General features: G+C 38.6%; 1 protein-coding gene across 9 annotated transcripts in view; it reads right to left on the reverse strand.

Moving 5' to 3' along the window:
- Positions 1 to 22,083, reverse strand: part of LOC131682267 (aquaporin AQPAe.a) — a 176,597-nt gene that overhangs the window by 79,421 nt on the left and 75,093 nt on the right. Inside the window, exon 1 of one of the 9 annotated variants that reach the window (XM_058963635.1) lies at positions 12,409 to 13,175. The exons of 7 other annotated variants lie outside the window; for them this stretch is intronic. In XM_058963635.1, coding sequence (XP_058819618.1) covers positions 12,409 to 12,445 — 37 coding nt within the window. In that variant the 5' untranslated portion in view covers positions 12,446 to 13,175. Of the gene's footprint in view, positions 1 to 12,408; positions 13,176 to 22,083 lie in introns of those variants that run through there. One more of the 9 variants, XM_058963626.1, reaches the window with a different exon arrangement.

The raw sequence follows: 22,083 nt of genomic DNA on the forward strand, positions 1-22,083 counted from the left end.
GTTAAGAACCGCACTCGTGTCTTAGAATGTTTGCGGATAACTGTGACGGTTCCAGTATTTTTACATAGAGGGAATCCACGAGAAAGCTGCAGATCATAAAACTTTACTAGCTTCGATTCGAACGAAACTTTGCCGTAGTGTTCGATATATGAATCTACATGAATTCAACTGAAAATCAGACCATTTGGTCCAAAGGGCATTTTTTAAGGGCGTATGAGCTTTTGCATCTATCACTTTCGAAAACTTCAAATTATTCAGAGTTTTTAATCTGTACAGCACTATTCGGAAATGAGTCGCAGGAAATTATTCCAACTAAAACAAAAGGTTTTTCGAAATACACATAATATTCATATTTTTGCTGTGTGTGCTCATTGTTGTCGTGTTACCTTTGAACGATTCAAACTATCGCCTTGGTGTCACACGTTTTGTAAACCACGTTGTTCTTGAAACAAAAAGCGAATAATTAATGAAAATGCCGTAAGTTCACGATTTGTTTTGTTTAAACAAAATACTTTTAATCATGAAAACAAACTACATTTTGTAATATTTTTGTGCGGTGAGTTTTGTTGGAAAATATCAATTCCAATCATGTACTATAAGAAAATTGTATTTTTATCTTGAATTAAAATGTTCAAAGTTGTTGATAAAAAACTTAACTGATAGGTTCTTCATGATACATTCTGTTTCTCTCGACTTTTGCTGCCATAAATAACATAAATTATTTTTTTGATTTTTTGAAAAAAATATCACAAATATATTTACTGTGTATATTTTTGGCAACGAAAGTGTTATTTATGCAATACAGACGATGCGTTCCGAACAATATTTTTTTGAATTTTAATGCATTCATAAACCTATCCGCACTTTTAAAAAGAAATCGTAAAACCGTTCAATCGACCGACATGTAGCTAACCAAAACGAATTCAAAATTAAACGCTGATCCAAAGAAATACTTTGCTGAAGATACCCATTTTCTGAATAATACAACAGGAAGAGCGAAGTTTCCATTTTCACAAATACAAACTACGAGGGACGTGACAAAGATTTTAAGATCATTACCATGATATACGTGACGAATAAAAACATATTTAAAATCACGTGAATAAAAACAAACCAAAAAATACCAAAAAGGTTTTTTTTACGCGGGGGATACGAGCCGCGTAAATGAAAACCGCGTAAATGAAAACCGCGTAAATTTCAAAATCCGCGTAAATGAAAACCGCGTAAATTTCAAAATCCGCGTAAATGAAAACCGCGTAAATTTCAAAATCCGCGTAAATGAAAACCGCGTAAATTTCAAAATCCGCGTAAATGAAAACCGCGTAAATTTAAGAATCCGCGATAAAGGGAACCTCATTGATCGATACCGCGTAAATTTCAAAATCCGCGTAAATGAAAACCGCGTAAATTTCAAAAACCGCGTAAATGAAAACCGCGTAAATTTCAAAAACCGCGTAAATGAAAACCGCGTAAATTTCAAAATCCGCGTAAATGAAAACCGCGTAAATTTCAAAATCCGCGTAAAAAAAACCGCGCAAAAAAAACCGCGTAAAAAAAACTTGAGTGTACCATGATACACATTACTTCGCCAGAAATATCCGACACTAATCTCATCGAAAAAATATCCCAATAATTTTCAAAATAACATTTCCAAACTGTCTGATTTTTAATATAACTTTTGTGTCTAAAACGTTACTTCACGCGTTTTTGAGGATTTTCAAAGCATTGACACTTTCATTTCTGATGGTTCGTAGAATTTTCAACAAATCTGTAACTATGTAACGACTTATTCATTATTTTTGTATTATGCTATATTTCTCCTTAGTGGAGAAAAAATTAGGTAAAAACTAATTTTCTCGACTAAAGAGAAAATTGTTTAAAACCCCCTTTGCGCATCAAAAGCACAAAACCTATGACCAAACCTAGTTATGGAATGTGCGTTTTGACTTCGTCTCTTCAGAATCCGACACTAACTTAGTGACTCAGTTTGCACCGGATTGACGGTAGCGATAACACGCGTCAATCCGGTGCTGGCTCTGATGAAACGAAGTCGAAAAGCAATTTCCATAACTAATTTAGTTGTAGGTTTTGAGCCCTTAACGCGCAAATGTGGTTTCAAAAAGCTTCTCCTTAGTGGGGAAAAATAGTATAAACCCAGGTTTTTTTCACGAAGAGGATACGTTCCGAGTAAAAATAACCGTGTAAAAAACCGCGTAAAAAAGTCCGCGTTAATTAGAAACTTCGCGTAAAACCGCGTTTATTGCAAAATTCGCGTAAAAAACCTACAGCAAAAGGCTTAGAATATTTTTGAAAGTTTTTTTCGTGCGGATTGCACAGGTAAAACATCTCGTCCGTCGTTGATTGTCCTTTTCAAAACTTGCTTTGGTATTCGGCGACAAACAATTTAGTCAACGGGCGCAGTCCGACAAACAGAACACGTAAGGGTTCGTTGTAAGCGGAATTGAGGATCGCTTTACCTTGGTAAGTCCTACACGCCAATTCTTGAAGATAGGAAGAAAATAACTGCATATGGTCAAGGCTTTTGTCTGCCATGTTACAAGTTTACGCTTATTTCACAAAATAAGTCGACAAAGACGATAAAATCAGACTCTATCATAATTGCACGTTATTAAAGTCAATAAACCCTACAAGAGTGCTGTTTTCTATCATGAAAGGTTTTTGCTTTATTGATATGTTGATGCGTTACACAATTTTGGCAGTGAGTTTTGAGGGTATTCGATAAAATTGAAAAATCTTTTCCGTCGGTATTCAGATTTGCGTGAACACAGTTCTAAGTTGAGGCTTAGAAGACTAAAAATAGTTTTAAAAATCGTAGTTTTCGATTTTATGGAGTGTTCTCAATGATCTGTCATGCTACAACCAAAATCTGTCGCGTTACAGCTGTGTATTTTTATTGAAGAAATAATATTAGTACAGTCGTACATAAAACCTCTTCTGAGAATTTACATGCAATTTCATGAATAACTTATGAAAAGGTTGTAATTTCACGAGATAATTCTTAATGTTACAATTTTTCATGAGCATTTTGAATTGAATTGACATTTTGTAGTACATTATATAAGTAAATTATTTAAAGTTGTTGCAAATTAAATGAATGTTTCAAATATGTTTAAAGTTTTTGTTAGAAAATCCTTTATTCTCCAGAATAAAATAGTATTTACAACTTTTTTTGCAACTATATTCAAAACAATTCTTATTTATGTTTGATAGTTGTGAATAGAGTATGAAAAGGGCGTATTTTCACAACTTAATATTTTCATTAAGAGTATAAGAAGTATAAGAAAATTATAAATATATCCGCCTGTACTATGAAATTTAAAAGCATACTTAAAGTTGTTTTGAAAAATACTTTTCTACTGTTAGTTTCTTCATAATGCAATTACAGTTTCTTCTACTTTTAGGTTTATGTCAACAAAAAATGGTTTTTTTGTAATCGAGTTTTTAAACAATTTCCTTCGGTTTTGAAAAATTTTACGAAAATTTATTCACACGAATTAATTAATTCCTTACAATTTTATTATGTTGTTATTATATTATAATTATTATTATATAGTTTTACTTAAAAATGACGATTTTCGAACAACATTTTTGAAAGCAGTGCATTCAAGATCTCATACACTCTTTTATCATATTACGCTAGAATGAAAATAGTTTGTTTGACTGTGGAAAATGCTCAGTCTCTCATACAGATGAAACGTAAAAAGTTTCGTCAGAATCGAAAATGGTCCCCATTCTTAACGTTTGGATCAATATTGATGAGATTGCTCATAAAATATCTGTCACGTTACATAAGTTTAAACGGGATTTCTCAAATATTTATGTAACTTTAAGGTTTTCACAATACTGTTTCGGAAAGTAGACCCAAGGAAGTAAAAAAAATAGGTTAGACATTGTATGCAAGGTCGAAAAAACTTTTTCAATCTGTCACGTTACAAATTATTTGTTTTCTATTACTTCACAATTAGTCGGTGTTAAATCAGACCGGACTAAGTGACAAAATATTGATTTCGAGAAAAACGGGTTTAAAGTTTGAATCGCAGCATCCTCTACGTTATAATTGAAAATTATTTTTTGACATAACTCTTATTTATGGTTACATATCTCAAATCTGGCAAAAGTCGAATGTAGCTGAAGAAATTCTTTATCCAGTGTGATCATTATCTCATTTTTTGATGTTTTGCGACTTAGTTTGGTCTGACTTAACATCGCCCAATAAAAAATAAGCATTAATCCATTTTCGTCCCAAATTTTCGAGCGATATTATCAAATTGTACTTTTACTTTTTTTGCTTATTATTGAATAAAATTTTTAAAAAATAGTATTTATCACTAAATTAATCACCCTATTAGTGATGAACTTTCATCACTAGGTACTTAATTTTAGAAAGTTATGGTTTTCATCAACCAGAATGGTTTTTTTTTATAATTAATAAATTTATTTAGGCCCAAATGCGGTAGCTTGACGAGGCCGATTGTTTGTTTTTTTACAATAAATAAATAAACAGCTATGTTAAATTTTTGGTCTCGTTCAGGCGCAGCTTTCTACTGCGTGTTGAGATCCTTTTACTAGGGGGCGAAATATTGCCAGTGTTGTCCGCTGCAAGTTGAGGTTCATTTCGTTTGTCTTCTTTCGCGTTATCGTTCACGTCCATGTCCTCATCCGTACTACTTTCCTGCTGCTCGCAGTCGGATGTTTCAGTTTGTGTTTTACTCTTAAGGGTCGTTTTAGTATGTTCGTTATCGGCATTCGTTTCGTTGTTGTTGTTGCTGGTTGTTGGTGCTTGATCCATAGATGTTGGTTTTGCAGCTGTTAGTGGTTTAGCGTAAGATGGTTGTGTGCTGATTTCAGTTGGATTTGAGTTTTCCTTAACAGTTTCTACGCAAGGTTTTCCAAGGTGCAGCTTCTTCGTGCAGAACTGGCACGAAGGAATTTGCCCTGGGTACGTGACTAGTGATGTCTGTTGAATGAGAGCATCGTCCCTTCCTAACACTGTGAAGCTTATGCATGAGGGAATTGGCTTAGTCACACGCATTCTCACCACACGAACACCGTTAGGGATACCCGGGAAAAAATTCCTCCATGTATCATGTGTAGCGGAGTCTACTTCTCCGTGTTTTTGCAAGCATTTTTTAATCGCGCTGTCAGGGGTACGCGTAGCCAAATCATGGACACGAACTTCTACAGCGCCGTTCTCGATGTATACGGGAATGCTATATTTAACATTGCCGCATTCGGCGGTGTGCTGCATGTTATTTCGCGAGGCGAATGACTCAGCTTGGTTAATGTTCTTGAACGAAATCAGCGCGCAATGTTTGATATGATGCATTTGTAGGGTTTTCACTTCAGCCAGATTGAGTTCCATCTACACTTTTAATAACTGTTCCACTTCCCGAATGGCTGGTCTTACGGGGCATCTTGAACAATCAACAGCAACACAGTTCGGCCGCATCTGTGTTGCTTTTTGCTGGGCACCGTCACTCATCACTAAATCGCATAGTGGGTATAGGCTATTGTTATATGGACTACTTGTGTGATAGGCATCGATTGATTTTTAGGTAGAATTGACTGTTTCACTTGCGCAGGACGATTTTTTGCTTCTGCTCAGGGCGAGATGTGAAGACAAACTTAACCAGAATGGTTGAAAATGACGTGTAAAAATATTATTAATTTCCTCCATTTACTTGACGCATTGCTGGATTTTTCGGAAGTTCTCTGAATATTGTACCTCCGTGATTTTCGGATAAATTCTTTGAATTTAGCAGCATTTCCTTGAGAATTCCCTTATATGTATTAGCATTTTTGTATAATTTTCTTTAATTTCGTAGGATTTGTTTGAAGTTTTAAAACAATCATAAATTTCTGAAATTTGTAGGATTTGCTTGAAAATCATAAAGATTTTCATGAATTTTGGATTTTCCTGAAGTTCTTGTGAGGTTGGCCGTCTAGAAAGCAGAATGAGTTGATTTTTGCGTATTTTATTCAATAACAGAACAATTTATCTAACTATTGAAACAAACATGTAAACCAAACAGAAATTTGGTGCCTTCAAAACTGTGAAATGGTGTCGCGAATCACTTCATAGCAGAAGTTTTGTTTTTTTGGGCGCGATAACGTTTACAACTCTTTTTAGATACAGGTTTGCAGATGTTTATATTCCTCATACATTTTAAACGTTAATGAATTTCGAAACCCCCGAAAACGGCATATGAGGTAAAATTTATACACCCAAAACAGCGAGGTCACATTTACTTTTTTTGTGCTCACAACCTCATGCTCATGAAATTTAAACATGTAGCTATTCGAGCACAGTGTGAGATGAGCCCAACGCTCTCGAAAAAAATCGATGGCACACATTCACATACAAAAAGACTTTGTTTTCGCCGTGTTTCTGTGTTACCTATCAATTTGAAGCCGTTGGTTAGAGCAGTGTCGGGCATCTTTGTTCAATGCATCGGATCAAATAGTAAGCGCCAATTAGGGCACTTGATTTGAGTTTCGTTGCGCTCAAACAAGAGCATTTCATTGTTTTCAGGGCCTCTGTGTAATTATATTGGTTTTTAATAACAAAGCAAAGCTGTTGACACTAATTCATACGCATTCCATCTATTGTGGGACCAGTAATTAATGAAATAGTGCAACACCCTCCCTAATATGGTGAAAATACGCACTTTACCCTATTTGGTTTCGTATCAATTTGCTACTTACGAAGCACATAGAGATTCCTTCACCCTTCACACGCAATCTTGGTTGAACACTGAGGAATCATTTGGGAGCCGTTCGCTTACAGTTCGAGTAAAAAACAGATGCATTTACACTCCCGGTGATTTGTTTTTTTTCAGTTTTTGAACCACAATAATATAATTTTATATCACGCTTATAAAAGGTGTTAAGAAAAAAAAACTATCATTAAGATGGTTTGAGTCCAGCTCTGTGAGTAGTATGATCCTTCATCAAATCAGCTAGTTGTACTGATCACGCCAATTCCATTAAAAACATCTCCTAGAATGTATGGGAGTCAATAAAATCTTCTGTACACAATGTTTGGATATCAACTATCAAAAATCTTTTTATCATCGCTCTAGTATATTAACTAGAGCGATGATAAACCTTCAAAATTACTTAAAATCTTGTTCGATGCTCAAGAATTTTCTCGAAATTTTACAGAAGATTTCCTTGAAGTTAGTAAGACTTCTCTGATATTTATGGGACATGACGTAGCTAACGCTTGAAGAGGCCTTTGAAAAATTCGTCAGACTATCCCAATTTTAAGATTTCCTCGAAATACTTCGTAGAAATCAAATGTTAGTTTCATGAAGTGCTTGAGGCTCAGAGTCATGTTGTTGAAGTTTGGAAGAATTTTAAAATATAGCAGACACCCCCTGATGTTTGAAAGTTGTTCCGAAAATCCTTAAAATATTCAGAAGACATCGCGAACTTCCTAGAGATTCTTAAGATTTTACTCGAGGATTTTTTCGAAGTTCATTTCATTTTGACTGAATTGCCGATAGCCGTTTACAAAATATACTGAAAATGTAATAATATTTCTAAATGTACCGTAAACCGGAGTGACATTGGTCACTTTTCGAAGTAATCATTACATATTTCTAGACGCAACAAATTTTCTTCAAGTTTAATATTTTTAAACCATGTACTGATGTATGGAGAACAAGATTGAATGGTTTTACCTAAAATTGTCCGCTTACAGCTATTTTTCCAAAAATGATTTCAAGTTGATGTCCATTTTCGTATTCCGGGGTGACTTTGATAACCTGCATGTTCACCCACATTAAGTTATCATTGTCAATGTTTTTCATTGAAATGCTTGTTTAAACTGATTCAGGAAAGATATTGATTGTTAAATAGATGTTAATTGGTATTATACAAAGTATTTCAATGTACTGTAAAATTCGAGTAACTAAAATTCCTATAATTCGTGTCCAACTAGAATACAAGACTGTGAAAACCTTTAAAACTGCAAAAATTGTTTTATTTCAGTCCTTTATCGATGTACAAAAAGTTTCATCCAGTCTAACACGTTGGAATATTGAACAATAAAAAATGTTGCGAATTTTAGCTTAAAATAATTTGAAATAATTGCCAACTAGTTTCACAAAAGAATGTATTCAAAATAAGCAAACTCTCAAAACTAAAGTTGGTACATCCCAATCTAAAGGAAAATAAAAACTCGCTTGTAATTTATTACTTTTGCTCAAATCTGAGATTTATTTGCTTTATAAAAAAATAGACACTTTACGAAACTTCGTAAAAATAAGGTAAAGTCAAACTTCGGTTTTTTGTAGTTTTTGTACCCAAAAACCGAACAATATACTCAAAAAGTATACCAAATCAGTATTTTATTAGTTTAGAGTAAAAATTAGTTCAAATTAAAATGATTCGGTAGATTATTCTGGTTTAATAAACGATCTAGAAAAAAAGTTTCGAGTGATCAAAGTCACCCCGCTGATCAAAGTCACCCCGGTTTACGGTACGCAGAGTTACTCCAAGTTTGGTCAAATATGTGTGAAAATTATGAACCCTGTGTTGTTAATAGAAATTTTTGGCATATAAAGTCTCAGAAGTTTGTAGTATTTCCTAAATTTCAAGTTGAAGTTCTAAGAATCTCCTTGTTAGTCGGAAATCTTTCGAAATTTATCGGACTTCTCTGAAACTTGTAGGATGTCCCTGAGATTTGCAGACCATTTTCACACTTGATAGAATTTTACGATGAATTTATTGTGACTTACTTAATATATGAAATACTCTGCGAATCTATTCTAAGAAGCATATAACTAAGTGTGCAAAAGTTCAATTGGAACTCACAGGACATCCATCAAATGTGTCCCCATTGTTCGAGTTTACAAAATAAAGCAAAAAAATCGATGGTAGGTATACGTACTACCGAGGATACGTACCAGAGTGGGCACGAACTATCGAGTATAGGGGAACATGGGGAGACTTGACCAAGTGCGAGATTTTACAATTGGGAATTGGGTGTTCTATTCGATTCTGAAAATTTAAAAAAAATATTTTGATACTTGTTTGGATCCCTTAAGGTAATTTTAAAAGTTTGGAATGAAAAATGCCCTCCAAATAGAAAATATTCGGTAATTAATAAATTTCCGTTTAATGATGTAATTTTTTTTCAAACTTTGTATGGACATATCCACTTGAGTAATAATTGTTTTTGGAAGTAACCATATACCATGTTATTCCCTATCAAGTAGTGAAATGATTTTACATAAATCGGACCATTGGAATAGTTATTACTAAAATATACACACCACTGAACGCAAGAACGGATGTGATGTGCGTTGTTCGAGTATCAGGGACACTCTGAGTCCCTTTGAATCTCGAAGAGGGTTACGACAAGGCGATGGTCTATCGTGCCTGCTGTTCAACGTTGCGTTACCCAAGTAACCAATAAGCATTATAACGTAGCCTAATATCTGCTTTAAATACACATATAAAGCTGTCCTAAAAAGCCGTGAAGCCCTAAATACTTATTTAATGCCGATATTATGCCAGAAAAGGCGAAATATAGTGCTATTACTGTGCGGAGATTGACAGCTCGTTTCTGCAGTACTAATGCTATTATATAGCAAAAGCGTATAAATGTCAAATTTGAAAGCCTTATATTGGTACTACTAATGCTATTAAAAGCTTCAGTTGGTTGTCATTGTCCGCCATGGTTTTAAAACCAATTCTTATGTTTCTTTTCGGTATGATGAGCAAAAAGGAAAAATTTTAAAATAAAATATTCTGTTTAAAACCGTAATTGACTCTGTTCTAATGCATTGTAATGAATATCCTTAATGGGTTTTCGTTCTCACATGATATGAATGTTTACGAAAATTACCTTTAGCAAGTCTTGAACTGAGGTACCTTGCCTCGTCCTTCACGGTAAGTGCGCTGCGTTTGCTTCCTGGACTATTTTGCATATGTTCGATTGAAATGAAATATGCCGAATATAATCTTCAAGAAGAGTTGCACAACAAATAAACCCACAGCATTACAATAGCATTATATCAGCTTTTTATATGCTCTATAATGGCATTAAATGCACTTGTAAAGCTTACATGCTTTAAAGATCCTTGAAGCATGTACGCGTTATATCAGCTTTATATACGCATATAGAGCAGGCTATAATGCTATATGTCGGCTGTGCAGTTATGCATTATTGATGGTAATAAAGAGCTTTATTGCGTTGTTAATGCTGTAATGGAGTTTCAATGCAACATTAGTGCAAATGTATAGCCAATATAGTGCAATGGCTTAATGCTTATGGTTACTTGGGTAGAATGTGTAATAAGGAGAGCGGGGATAGACACGAGAGTCACGATCTTCAGGATGTCCGTCCAGCTTTTTGGCTTCGCCAACGACATTGACATAATGGCACGGAACTTTGAGGCGATGTCGGAAACGTACATCACAGCTGGTCGACGAATTCGTGTATTTGGGCTCACTGGTAACTGCCGACAATGATACCAGCAGAGAAATTCAGAGACGGATCGTGGCGGAAAATCGTGCTTACTTTGGACTCCGGAGGACGCTCCGGTTAAACAAACTTTGCCGCCGCACGAAGTTGATTATCTACAAGACGCTGATTAGACCGGTAGTCCTCTACGGCCACGAGACCAGGACTATGCTCGTGGAGGATCAACGCTCCCTTGGAGTTTTCGAACGAAAGGTGTTGCGTGCCATCTATGGTGGTGTGCAGATGAAGGACGGAACGTGGCGCAGGCAAATGAACTATGAGTTGCATCAGCTACTGGAAACGTAAAAATGTCGGACGACGACCCGGTGAAAATGGTTCTTGAGAGCGACCCTACAGGAAAAAGAAGCCGGGGCGCACAGCGAGCACGTTGGAACGACCAGATAGAGGACGAACTGCGGCCCCTTTGAGGACTGCGAGGCTGGCGACAAGCAGCAATGGACCGAGTGGAGTGGAGACGGCATCTGCATATAGCAAAAGACAACAAGGCTCTAGTCTGAACGGTAAGGTAAGCTTGACCAAGTGCAAAGAAATTGAAGAATGCTGCTGCTAATGTTAATCACTTCACAAAAAATCCCACCTTAAACACCAGTCTATATTGTTATAATACTTGTAAGCAAAGTTAGTTACATGGTTGATTTTGTGACGTATGAACATATAGGCAGTACATTTAATCTCTAAAAGTAAATGCTTTATTACAGAAAAACTTTTATACTTTTGAAAAATTACATTAAAAATTCTGTGAAAAATCATGGATATGCACAATACTTTTGCACATTAAACTTTTTTAGAGATTTACGTAAATTTAACTGAAAACTTGGTCATGTCTCCCCATGCTCCACTACTGTGCATAATTTAAGAACCCGCGATTAGTTTCGTTGAAAGTGTATTTTATTTGATACTAGCTAATACCCGCGCGTTGCTGCAACTTTCAACGAAATAGAAGTAAAACGCCATTTGACGGGCAGATAATTTTCAACCAATAGCACACAAACACGTTCCATGACACTACGTATACTACGTATAAATTTTTGCCGCAATCGGTTAAGCCGTTTGGGAGTCCATAAATCACATACATCTAAACATTGACTTTTATGTACAGATGATAGATTGAAATGATTTGACGATGACGGAATCCCTATAAGAGATTAGTTCCCACAATATTCAAAATTGCTCATGATCCTTAAAATAAACGGTTCTTGAAGTATAAATAATATTTATATTACTGAATCAGCCTTATTAGCGTCACTACTATTTATTCTTCGTATAAAATGGAGATTTTGTGTGAAGAAAATATGCGCCACCGTATTTATAAGATGTAACACTTTTATTAAAGATACTAATGCTGAAATAATTTGACTTCCAGCTGAAAATTAATAATTAATAAATTTACGCAAAAATACATGAATACTCCGCTTCATATTATTATTTTTCGCTGAAAAAAAACATAATTTTAACAAATTCGCAGTTCATTTTTGCTTCCACGCTATAGAATAAACGAGGTTGCGAGACGATTTTATAACCACACTCACGGCTGTACTGAGTTTTAAAATCTCAGAACATCTCGTGTTGTCTGACGTTTATAGCCGATTCAGAAATAGTTTTATTAACGAAACACACACACATGCAAAGAATTGTTTTAAAACAACAGAACAATCGAAACAATTGAAAATCCTTAAAGCAAATACACAAAATGAAACATAAATATAAAATTGATCCTTGCAAAACAATCAACATGCATTTTCTACCATAAAACGATAATCACCCGTGCACTGTTAGGCAAACTCTACCCAAAACTAGAACACCAACAAACACCACCAAATACCTTCTCCGATCATAATAGACACATGGATTCGCACAACCAATCATTTAGAAGCCGCACACGAACACACTACCTTCTTTAAACTCAAATTTGCTAAACATTGGAATCATGGTATCTCTTCCGTTAGAGGAGAACTTGACTTTGCACGCCTCGACTGACCGTCCGTCACTGTTTAACTGATCGCGACTTGTTATCACCGAGCGCGGTTTACGGGAAAGTTACTTTCAGATGTCGATTGTGCTGCCACCCCACCATTGAACTACTCAAGAAGCGGGGGTGAGGTAATTAATTAGCAGAGCTAAGTGACTGCAAAAACAATGCTCTCAGGGTGCTCTGCAAGACAATTTTGTATCACTCGGTTCTAGCTTTCGCGGCACACTGATATTATTGCACTGGTGCTTCAAAACAGAAGTCCTCCGGATATTGATCAAACAAGTTTCGTTAATGCTGCAGTTACGAGTTCGTACAGTAGGGAGTTGGAGGGTGATAGCCGACTGATAGTGGAAATTGAAAGGAAAACTTTGCTCACGGCAAAAGTGCTGGAACCGAAAGTATAATTTCTTCGCTAAACAATAATGTCACGAAAACTGTTGCTTTTCTCAATACCAGTTACTGACAGCAGTGATTTGTACCATTAACCGTAGCTACAAACTGTAATCTACACTAGGTTTTGCCAACGTTCGGCATCAAAGCCGCACGCTTGACTCAGGTCACGCGAGATCAATCAGGTTGCAGCCGTTTCGAAAACGAAAGTACATCATACATAAACGCTTGCTTCTAGAGACCGCTGCACGTTGAACGGATACTGAATCTAGATACGCGAGACAGGTTTGATTGCGCTAAAACTGAAATTCGCCGTCGAGAAAATCGTACACATCGCTCTGCGGTCGGAACTAGCACTGACCGAACGGGTGCTCGCTTGTGTGGAAGAAAACTTATCTACTGTTAGTAGAGAAATCGAGAGTGATTTTGATAAAATTCCGTCCTGAACCGGCACGACTTACAACAAATGATTGACCCACAGCAGTAGGTGAGTAGGCCCTTCGAGTCCCAACCTACCACGCGGTGGGTGAAGTCGGAGAGCGAGAGTGCCCGGTTTGCTGATAAACAACCATCTATGAAATAGATTGCATGGGGCACTTCGAGAGTGCAAATTAATGTTTGTAGTCGGAAAAACGGGCCTCCCGTATCTGATGGTTGATGGTCGGCACTGATCCATGCCGTACGAGAAGTACGAGTATGGCCCGGCAGACAGAATTGTTAAAAATCAAAGGGATAAGCAACTTTCGTGATAATTAATGAAGCGCGTTACGATAGAAACTTTGCAACGAGTGTAGATTTCTAACAGAAAGTGTCCTCATGTACATGTTCAAAACCTGAATTAATACTAAGATTCAGGAAATAGCTATAACTTGTGAACTGGAGACGTCACATTTTTTTTGCTAATGAAAGCAATAGGAATAAATGGGTTCGATTGGCACACTACCCATGTTATTCGGAGATTTGTACCCTATGTTTGATCCAAAGTACAGCACACGGAAACACTGTCCAGCCAACAATTCCCTGGTCTACTACAATTCCTAGTACCATATTATTACACTTACCTAAAACTCAAAAGAATGAAGTAAACAATACACGATAAATCAAACGGCAAAAGACACGAGAATGTTTTTAACGGGAAGTGATTAGAAACTTGAGGGCTACACAAGGTGTAGGTGGTGGAAGTGGCAGCAATGCAACCCTTCAGAAAGTTCGATGGCGTGGCCATGGCGAGCAAAAATTCCGTGCATTGGATCCAACTGCGAGTCTGTGTATCACATCTACTACAGTGGTAGCGAAAGTGGAGCATCAAGTGGGTATGGTACTATACTTAGAAGCATCAGCAGGTTAAGGCCATAAGAGGCTTCAGCCCGACAAGGGGGATTGGGGTACGTGTTCTCGGCAAAATCTATGTTATTTTCATTATTTGGAATTTTCGAATTATGAAGTCACTTTTCTTGACATGCGTGACAATTTCAATTAAAATGTCAATGTTAATATAATAATCTTTCGAACGTAACCTAGAACGAAAATAATCAAATGCATGGTGATGCAGATATAGATCTACACGGAAAAAAATGTTCGCAAAATAGTGAATAAAGTGCCATGTATTCTTGAACAATCAAATTTTTACGTTACGAAAACAGGAACATGAACAAAAATCATGTATTTTATACCTAAAAATTTACAATTTCCTTTCAGTAACACCAGCATAACGTTCTTATTAGTGAAGATATTTGTTTTTTTTAAACTTCTGTCAGGGTTTCATAGATTTAGAAGCATTATTCAGTGTGCGACAATACGACGAGAACTGTTTCATGCATTATTATATCTTGATTACGATCTGGTTGTCGTGACTATGAACTAGTTCACAAAATCAAAACATATGTTCTCGTCAACTATTTCCGGAAACTCGGAATATTATTCGTGAATCCTTTCAATCTTCGTGATTCTAGTTCATAATTCCTAATATATTAGTCACGATTCGATATCTGTGCTCGTGAAATAGTTGACAAAATTATATAAGATTATTCAGATATACGTGAACTGATTCATGATTCCTAGTACATTAGTCACAACTCACTATTCGTTCTTAATAAATAGTTCGCCAAATCATGAAATAATGTTCATGTATTCGTGAACTAGTTCATGTTCATTCGTTATCGAGCACTCAGTCGAGATAGAAGTCTTTTGTCATCGGTCCGTACACTCTATAGCGACAAATAGTGTTAATCCGCGTTCAAGGTTATTTGCACACTCTACGCCTAGTTGAGGTTTCAGTATTTTTTCCCTTCTTTTGTGTTTCTGTTTCTGAGTACCGTTAGCCGGTCAGTGAAGTGAAGCAGTGTTCTTCTAGTAAGCCGTCTGGATACCGTTACCTACACAAGCTAAGTATTAGTTTTCGTTTCCCCTCCTTGGTTGTCTTAATAACATGCACTGGGCAATATGCCCGTGCAAAAATGACTTCCCCTGACGGTGGTTCATCTCAAGGTGAGATGGACGTCGAAATAAAATCGGCTCCCCGGCTCAAGGTATATCCGAGCTCGGCCACCGGGCCATTTGTGATCTTCTTTCGGACCAAAGAAAAAAAGTGTTTGAATCTGTTGCAGATTTCTCGAGTTCTGACGGATCGGTATTCGGCCGTGACAGAAATATCGAAAATTCGCCCTGATAAGCTTCGGGTGGTGGTTAGCAGTTCAACGCAGGCAAACGATATTGCTGGCTACGAGCCCTTTACGGAGGAGTACAGGGTGTATATTCCAGCTAGCAGGGTTGAAGTCAGTGGGGTCGTTTCCGATTCGAGTCTGAATTGCGAGGACCTGCTAAAATATGGGACTGGCTGTTTCAAAGACCCCATGCTTAAGCCAGTGAAGATACTGGAATGCAAACGTTTGCATTCAGCATCAGTCGCAGCTGACGGCAAGAACATATACGTCAACTCAGACTCTTATCGGGTGACCTTCGCCGGCTCTGCCCTGCCCAATTACCTCCTCTTTGACAAGGTTAGTCTACCTGTTCGCCTCTTTGTGCCGCAGGTTATGTACTGTACTAATTGCAAACAATTGGGACACACAGCCTCCCATTTTAGCAATAAAGCCCGCTGTGGGAATGCGGTGGGAATCATGCGGATGATTCCTGTGGTAGAGATGTCGAAAAGTGTCTCTACTGTGGGGGAAACCCACATGATCTCCCTTCATGTCCCGCGTACAAACAGCGCGAGGAAAATCTTAAGCGTTCCCTTCAGGGACGCTCTAAGCGATCTTTTGCAGAAATGCTTAAGATAGCTACGCCACCTGTCTCTACGAACATCTTTACCAACTTGTCTACTGACGAAGGCGACTGTGATGAACCCCAGGATGGAACATCTTCTGCTGTTCCTAGAAGTAGTAGAAAAAGGAAGAACATTTCCTCTTCCAAGCTTCGTAGTAAAGGCCAGAAGGTGTCTATTCATGGTCCCCCTAAAATAACTACTCAAGGAAGTACTGGTGCAAAACCGAAGCAAGTCGCTCTCGGTTTCAGTAACCTGAGCTCAGAAAAGGAGTTCCCAGCACTTCCAGGAACATCAAAAACCCCAAGTGTTCCCATATCTCAGCCAGAGAAAGAAAATAGTGCTGGCTTAATAAATTTCTCTGACATTGTGGACCGCATTCTTACAGCGTTAAACATTTCTGATCCCCTTAAAAGTATCTTGATAAGCTTTCGCGGAACTCCTCCCCGCACCGAGGCTAGTTTTAGGTGACTTCAACTCCCACGGCACGGCATAGGGTTGCCTTCATGACGATAATCGATCTACCCTACTCCATGAGCTTTGCGACAACTTCAATATGACTATTTTGAATACGGGTGAAATGACACGAATTCCTGCCCCTCCAGCGCGACCGAGCGCCTTAGATCTGTCCCTCTGCTCGACATCGCTGCGGTTGGATTGCATGTGGAAGGTAGTCTCTGATCCCCACGGCAGCGACCATCTGCCAATCGTAATTAATATTGCTAACGGTTCAGGGCCACCGAATACAATCAATGTTTCGTATGACCTCACACGAAATATTGATTGGAAGAGCTACGCGTCCGCGATATCCGACAAAATCGAGTGCACTCAAGAGCTTCCTCCGGAGGAAGAATACGGGTTCCTGGCTGGCTTGATTCTCGATACCGCGATTCAAGCTTAGACTAAACGCGTACCAGACGCGAACTCACGCGGGTGTCCTCCCAATCCATGGTGGGACAAAGAGTGCTCAGACGTGTACGCGGAGAAGGCCGCTGCGTATAAGACCTTCCGGGTCGACGGGCTGCCAGCTAGCTACCGACAGTACGCGATGGCGGAAACGCGCATGAAGAGTTTGATAAAGGCCAAAAAACGTAGCTACTGGCGCCGGTTCGTCGACGAACTAACGAGAGAAACATCGATGAGCACTCTTTGGAGTACGGCCCGGCGCTTACGAAACCGAAACAGTACTAATGAGAGCGTGGAATATTCAAACGGTTGGATATTCGATTTTGCCAAGAAGGTTTGTCCGGATTCCACCCCGGCACAGAAGATCTACCGCGCCGCGTCCCTTCACAATAACGCGAACGAAACACCGTTTATCGATGGTGGAGTTCTCACTTGCTCTCTTATCATGTAACAATAAAGCCCCAGGGCCAGACAGAATCAAAATTTAACTTGTTAAAGAATCTGCCAGACTCTGCCAAGAGACGCTTGTTGAATTTATTTAATAAGTTTCTTGAGGGTAATATTGTCCCTCATGACTGAAGGCAAGTGAAGGTCATCGCCATTCAAAAACCAGGAAAAGCAGCCTCCGACCACAACTCGTATCGACCGATTGCGATGCAAAGGGACGAACGATTGTCTTGCGTTGCTCTCAACAGAAATTCAAATGGCTTATGCTAGCAAAGAGCAGATGGCAGCAGTAGATATAAAGGGGGCTTTTGATTCAGTTTCTATCAAAATTCTTTCTGAGAAGCCGCACCAGCATGGTCTTTCACCGACTCTAAACAACTTTTTGCTAAACTTGCTGTCTGAAAAATATATGCATTTTTCGCATGGTGATTTATCGACATCACGAATTAGCTACATGGGTCTTCCCCAGGGCTGATGTCTAAGCCCCCTTCTCTATAACTTTTACGTGAATGACATTGACGAATGTCTTGTCAATTTCTGCACGCTAAGGCAGCTTGCAGATGACGGTGTGGTCTCTATTACAGGTCCCAAAGCCGTCGATCTGCAAGGACCATTGCAAGATACCTTGGACAATTTGTCTGCTTGGGCCCTCCAGCTAGGTATCGAGTTCTCCACGGAGAAAACTGAGCTAGTCGTATTTTCAAGGAAGCGTGAACCAGCGCAACTACAGCTTCAATTAATGGGTCAAACTATTGCTCAGGTTTCAACTTTCAAGTATCTCGGGGTCTGGTTCGACTCTAAAGGAACCTGGGGATGTCACATTAGGTATCTGAAACAGAAGTGCCAGCAAAGGATCAACTTTCTCCGTACAATAACCGGAACATGGTGGGATGCCCACCCAGGAGATCTGATCAGGCTGTACCAAACAACAATATTGTCGGTGATGGAGTACGGGAGTTTCTGTTTCCGCTCCGCTGCGAACATACATTTCATCAAACTAGAGCGAATCCAATATTGTTGTTTGCGTATTGCTTTGGGTTGCATGCACTCGACACATACGATGAGTTTAGAAGTGCTGGCGGGCGTCCTTCCGCTGAAAAATCGATTTTGGGACCTCTCACATCGATTGCTCATCCGATGCGATATCTTGAACCCGTTAGTAATTGCAAATTTCGAAAGGCTTGTCGAGCTCAATTCTCAAACCCGATTTATGTCCTTGTACTTCGATTACATGGCACAAAATATCAATCCTTCTTCATACTATCCCAACCATGTCAATCTCTTTCATGCTTCTGATTCAACTGTATTCTTCGACACATCCATGAAAGACGAGATTCGTGGAATCCCGGATCACATACGTCCGCAAGTGATCCCAAGCATCTTCCATAGTAAATTTCGAGAAGTCGACTGCAACAAGATGTTTTACACCGACGGGTCAAGCCTCGACGGCTCCACTGGCTTCGGTATATTCAATCAAAACCTCACCGCCTCATTTAAACTCAATGATCCTGCTTCAGTTTACGTCGCAGAGCTTGCTGCTATTCAGTATACCCTTGGGATCATTGATACTTTGCCCACCGATCATTACTTTATTGTCTCGGATAGCCTCAGCTCAATCGAGGCTCTCCGTTCAATGAAACCTAAAAAGCACATTCCATATTTTCTGGGGAAAATCTGGGAGCGCCTGCGTGCTTTGTCTGTAAGATCGTACAAGACTACCTTAGTTTGGGTTCCCTCGCATTGCTCCATTCCAGGTAATGAAGAAGCGGACTCTTTAGCTAAGGCGGACGCTTTACAAGGTGACATATATGAAAGACCAATTAGCTTCAGCGAATTTATCAGTATTACTCATCACAGAACCATGAAGTTGGCAAACTTCATGGAGCAATGGTGAACTGGGAAGGTGGCTACATTCGATAATCCCTAAGGTATCGACGAAACCTTGGTTCAGGGAGATGGATGTGGGTCGGGATTTCATTCGCGTGATGTCTCGGCTCATGTCCAATCACTACACGCTGGACGCACATCTCCGGCGTATTGGGCTCGTGGATAGCGGTATCTGCGCTTGTGGCAACGGTTATCACGAAATCGAACATGTTGTCTGGGCATGCGCCGAGTACTTTTCTGCCAGATCTCAACTATTCGATTCCCTTCGGGCCCGAGGAAGATCACCCAATGTCCCGGTTCGAGATGTACTAGCAAGCCGCGATATTCTCTACATGTCCCTTATATACACGTTCCTCAAAACCATCAATATCCAAATTTAAATGCCCCTATCTTTTCTCTTATCATTCCCAGAAGTGCCCTCTTCCGCCTACCGTACCCCAACGATGGTTTGTCACGACTCCAAGACGAGACAAAACATCTGTCGAATGAACCAACAACACGAGATCTACAGTACAACATCACACGCGCAGTGCGGTGTGTTTCCGATCCGTATCTGAGCCGTACTACGAAATCGTCTGGAGGAACCCCTGCCGGTTCGAGGAAAACCGCCCGGTGTCCCAATACTTGATACATCCGATTGAATCTGTAATCCTGGCCGTTGATTCCTGATGCCGGAAACTGAAAGTTTATATCCCCCCCCCCTCCCCCGTTCAGCCTTGTCCACCCTCTCTCCCATGTCTCTGATACACAGATGTATGACTTCACCCCTTCTCCCCTTGAATATCTTCCCAAAACTTATGTGCCCCCCTATCTTCTAGGTTTAGTTGATCAATATTTAATCTCGTTAAGAAATGCACAACAGATCACTACTTTAAAATAGCCCTAATTAATTACTAATTAATCTTGAACAACTCTCTCTAGTTATTTCTAGTTAATAAGCTTGTAAAATGTTCCGCTTAGTTAATAATTAATTTCTCCTACAATCTCCCTTCTAAAAATCATAAAGTGAATTACTATAAAAAGAACACACAAAATGATCCGTCCCCCAAATCTTACGAATATTATATTATACCCTCTTTTATATGTATAAATTAGCTGTAAAGTTTTTTTTTAGTTTCATTATATAAAACAAAATAATATTGAAATGTGTAACCCCCTAGTTTTAAGAAATTCAAAATGTAAAACAATGAAAAAATGGCACCTTTAAGCTAACGCATACGTGCCTTATCAAATAAACAAATTGAAAAAAAACTAGTTCATGTTTGGTAATATAATATTCACGAATAATTAATTCATGCCCGTGAAATAGTTCGCAAAATCATGAAATCTTATTCATGAAAACGTAACAAACATTTTGTACATGCAGCAAAGTTGTGAAAATATGCCATATTGTTATAAGGCAGTTCCAAAATTTATCGTTGGTTTGATGCTTCTTTTCTATTTCATTTCAGTATGCCGTCATGTTGGGTATATTCTCATGTTCCTTATTTAGCCATTTTTGAATAGTCGAGATTGGTAAACATTCCCTGTTCCAGCATTGGGGAAAAACCGAGGACAATCACAGTAAAAATAAGGTGGTAAAGTTTTCACGGTGAAAAGAAATTCGTTGTTAAATTTTTTTCGACACAGAGAAAAAATACTCAGTCAATTTCCATATAATAATACAATATTTGAAGAAGAGTTTTTCTCAATTTTCACTGCGAAATGTTGAAAATGTGGCGGGTGACACCTCGAAAAAAAACCGTGTGAAGATCATAAAGGGTGTACGATTAAAAATTCATCGAACAAGAATGTGTATAAAACGGTTAAACCCTTTATTAAACATCAAATCATGTTTCTTGTGCTAGTTCAATTAAAAATAAAACAAACTGTCGACAACTGTCTTTTGCGTCTTCTTTAGGTTTCGCTTGAAGATTGCCCAAAATTATAAAAAAAATATTCGCGGAGCTCTGAAGTTTACTGATATCCTTGGACATTGTTAGCGGCAGACCACTCCATGGGCTTTCTTCCACTATGGCAAGATGCCAAATCCGGCCAAAACAGAACGGAACAATTGTGCTGCTTGAAGAAATGCAACAGACGTTTTCCAGGCTCCCTGCACATCAATTTTCTGGTTGATGGTACCGGTTTTGATGTAAATGGCACTCTTCAAGCCACAGGAACAGATGGCCTGTCACACGAGACATATAATATTCCTGTCCAGGAAGCTGTTCAAAGTCTTCCTTGGCATAGGTTTCGTCATCCCGTAGCACGCAATTAACCTTCGTCAGCAACTTTATATACATACAACTTCCACGATCGTAATATGGCTGACTTGTTTTACTTATCGTCACGATTTGGAGTCATCACCTTCTTATGAATTGATAGTCCGGTTCGTTTTTGAACTAGATACACGGTTGTAGACGACACTCGTAGCTTGCTTACGATATCTCGGACGGAGTTTCCGAACACGTTTTATTGCATTGTTGACAGTTGTTTTGGCCACATTCAAGAATTTCGCCAACAAACCGAGTAAAATTTTACACTGTTACAAGGTGACCAGATGTTTTCGGGACGGGCACAAGAAACCTTTTAAAGGTGTCCGTTTTCCAGATACTTACACTACTTGTGCAAGACTAAGAAATTTAACGATTTATGGGCTGGCTCATGTTAGATGTCGTAACAGGCACCGTGACAATCAGAATAAATCGGCTCACCTTG

Source organism: Topomyia yanbarensis, chromosome 2, assembly GCF_030247195.1.
Source record: "Topomyia yanbarensis strain Yona2022 chromosome 2, ASM3024719v1, whole genome shotgun sequence".
Lineage (NCBI taxonomy): Eukaryota > Metazoa > Arthropoda > Insecta > Diptera > Culicidae > Topomyia > Topomyia yanbarensis.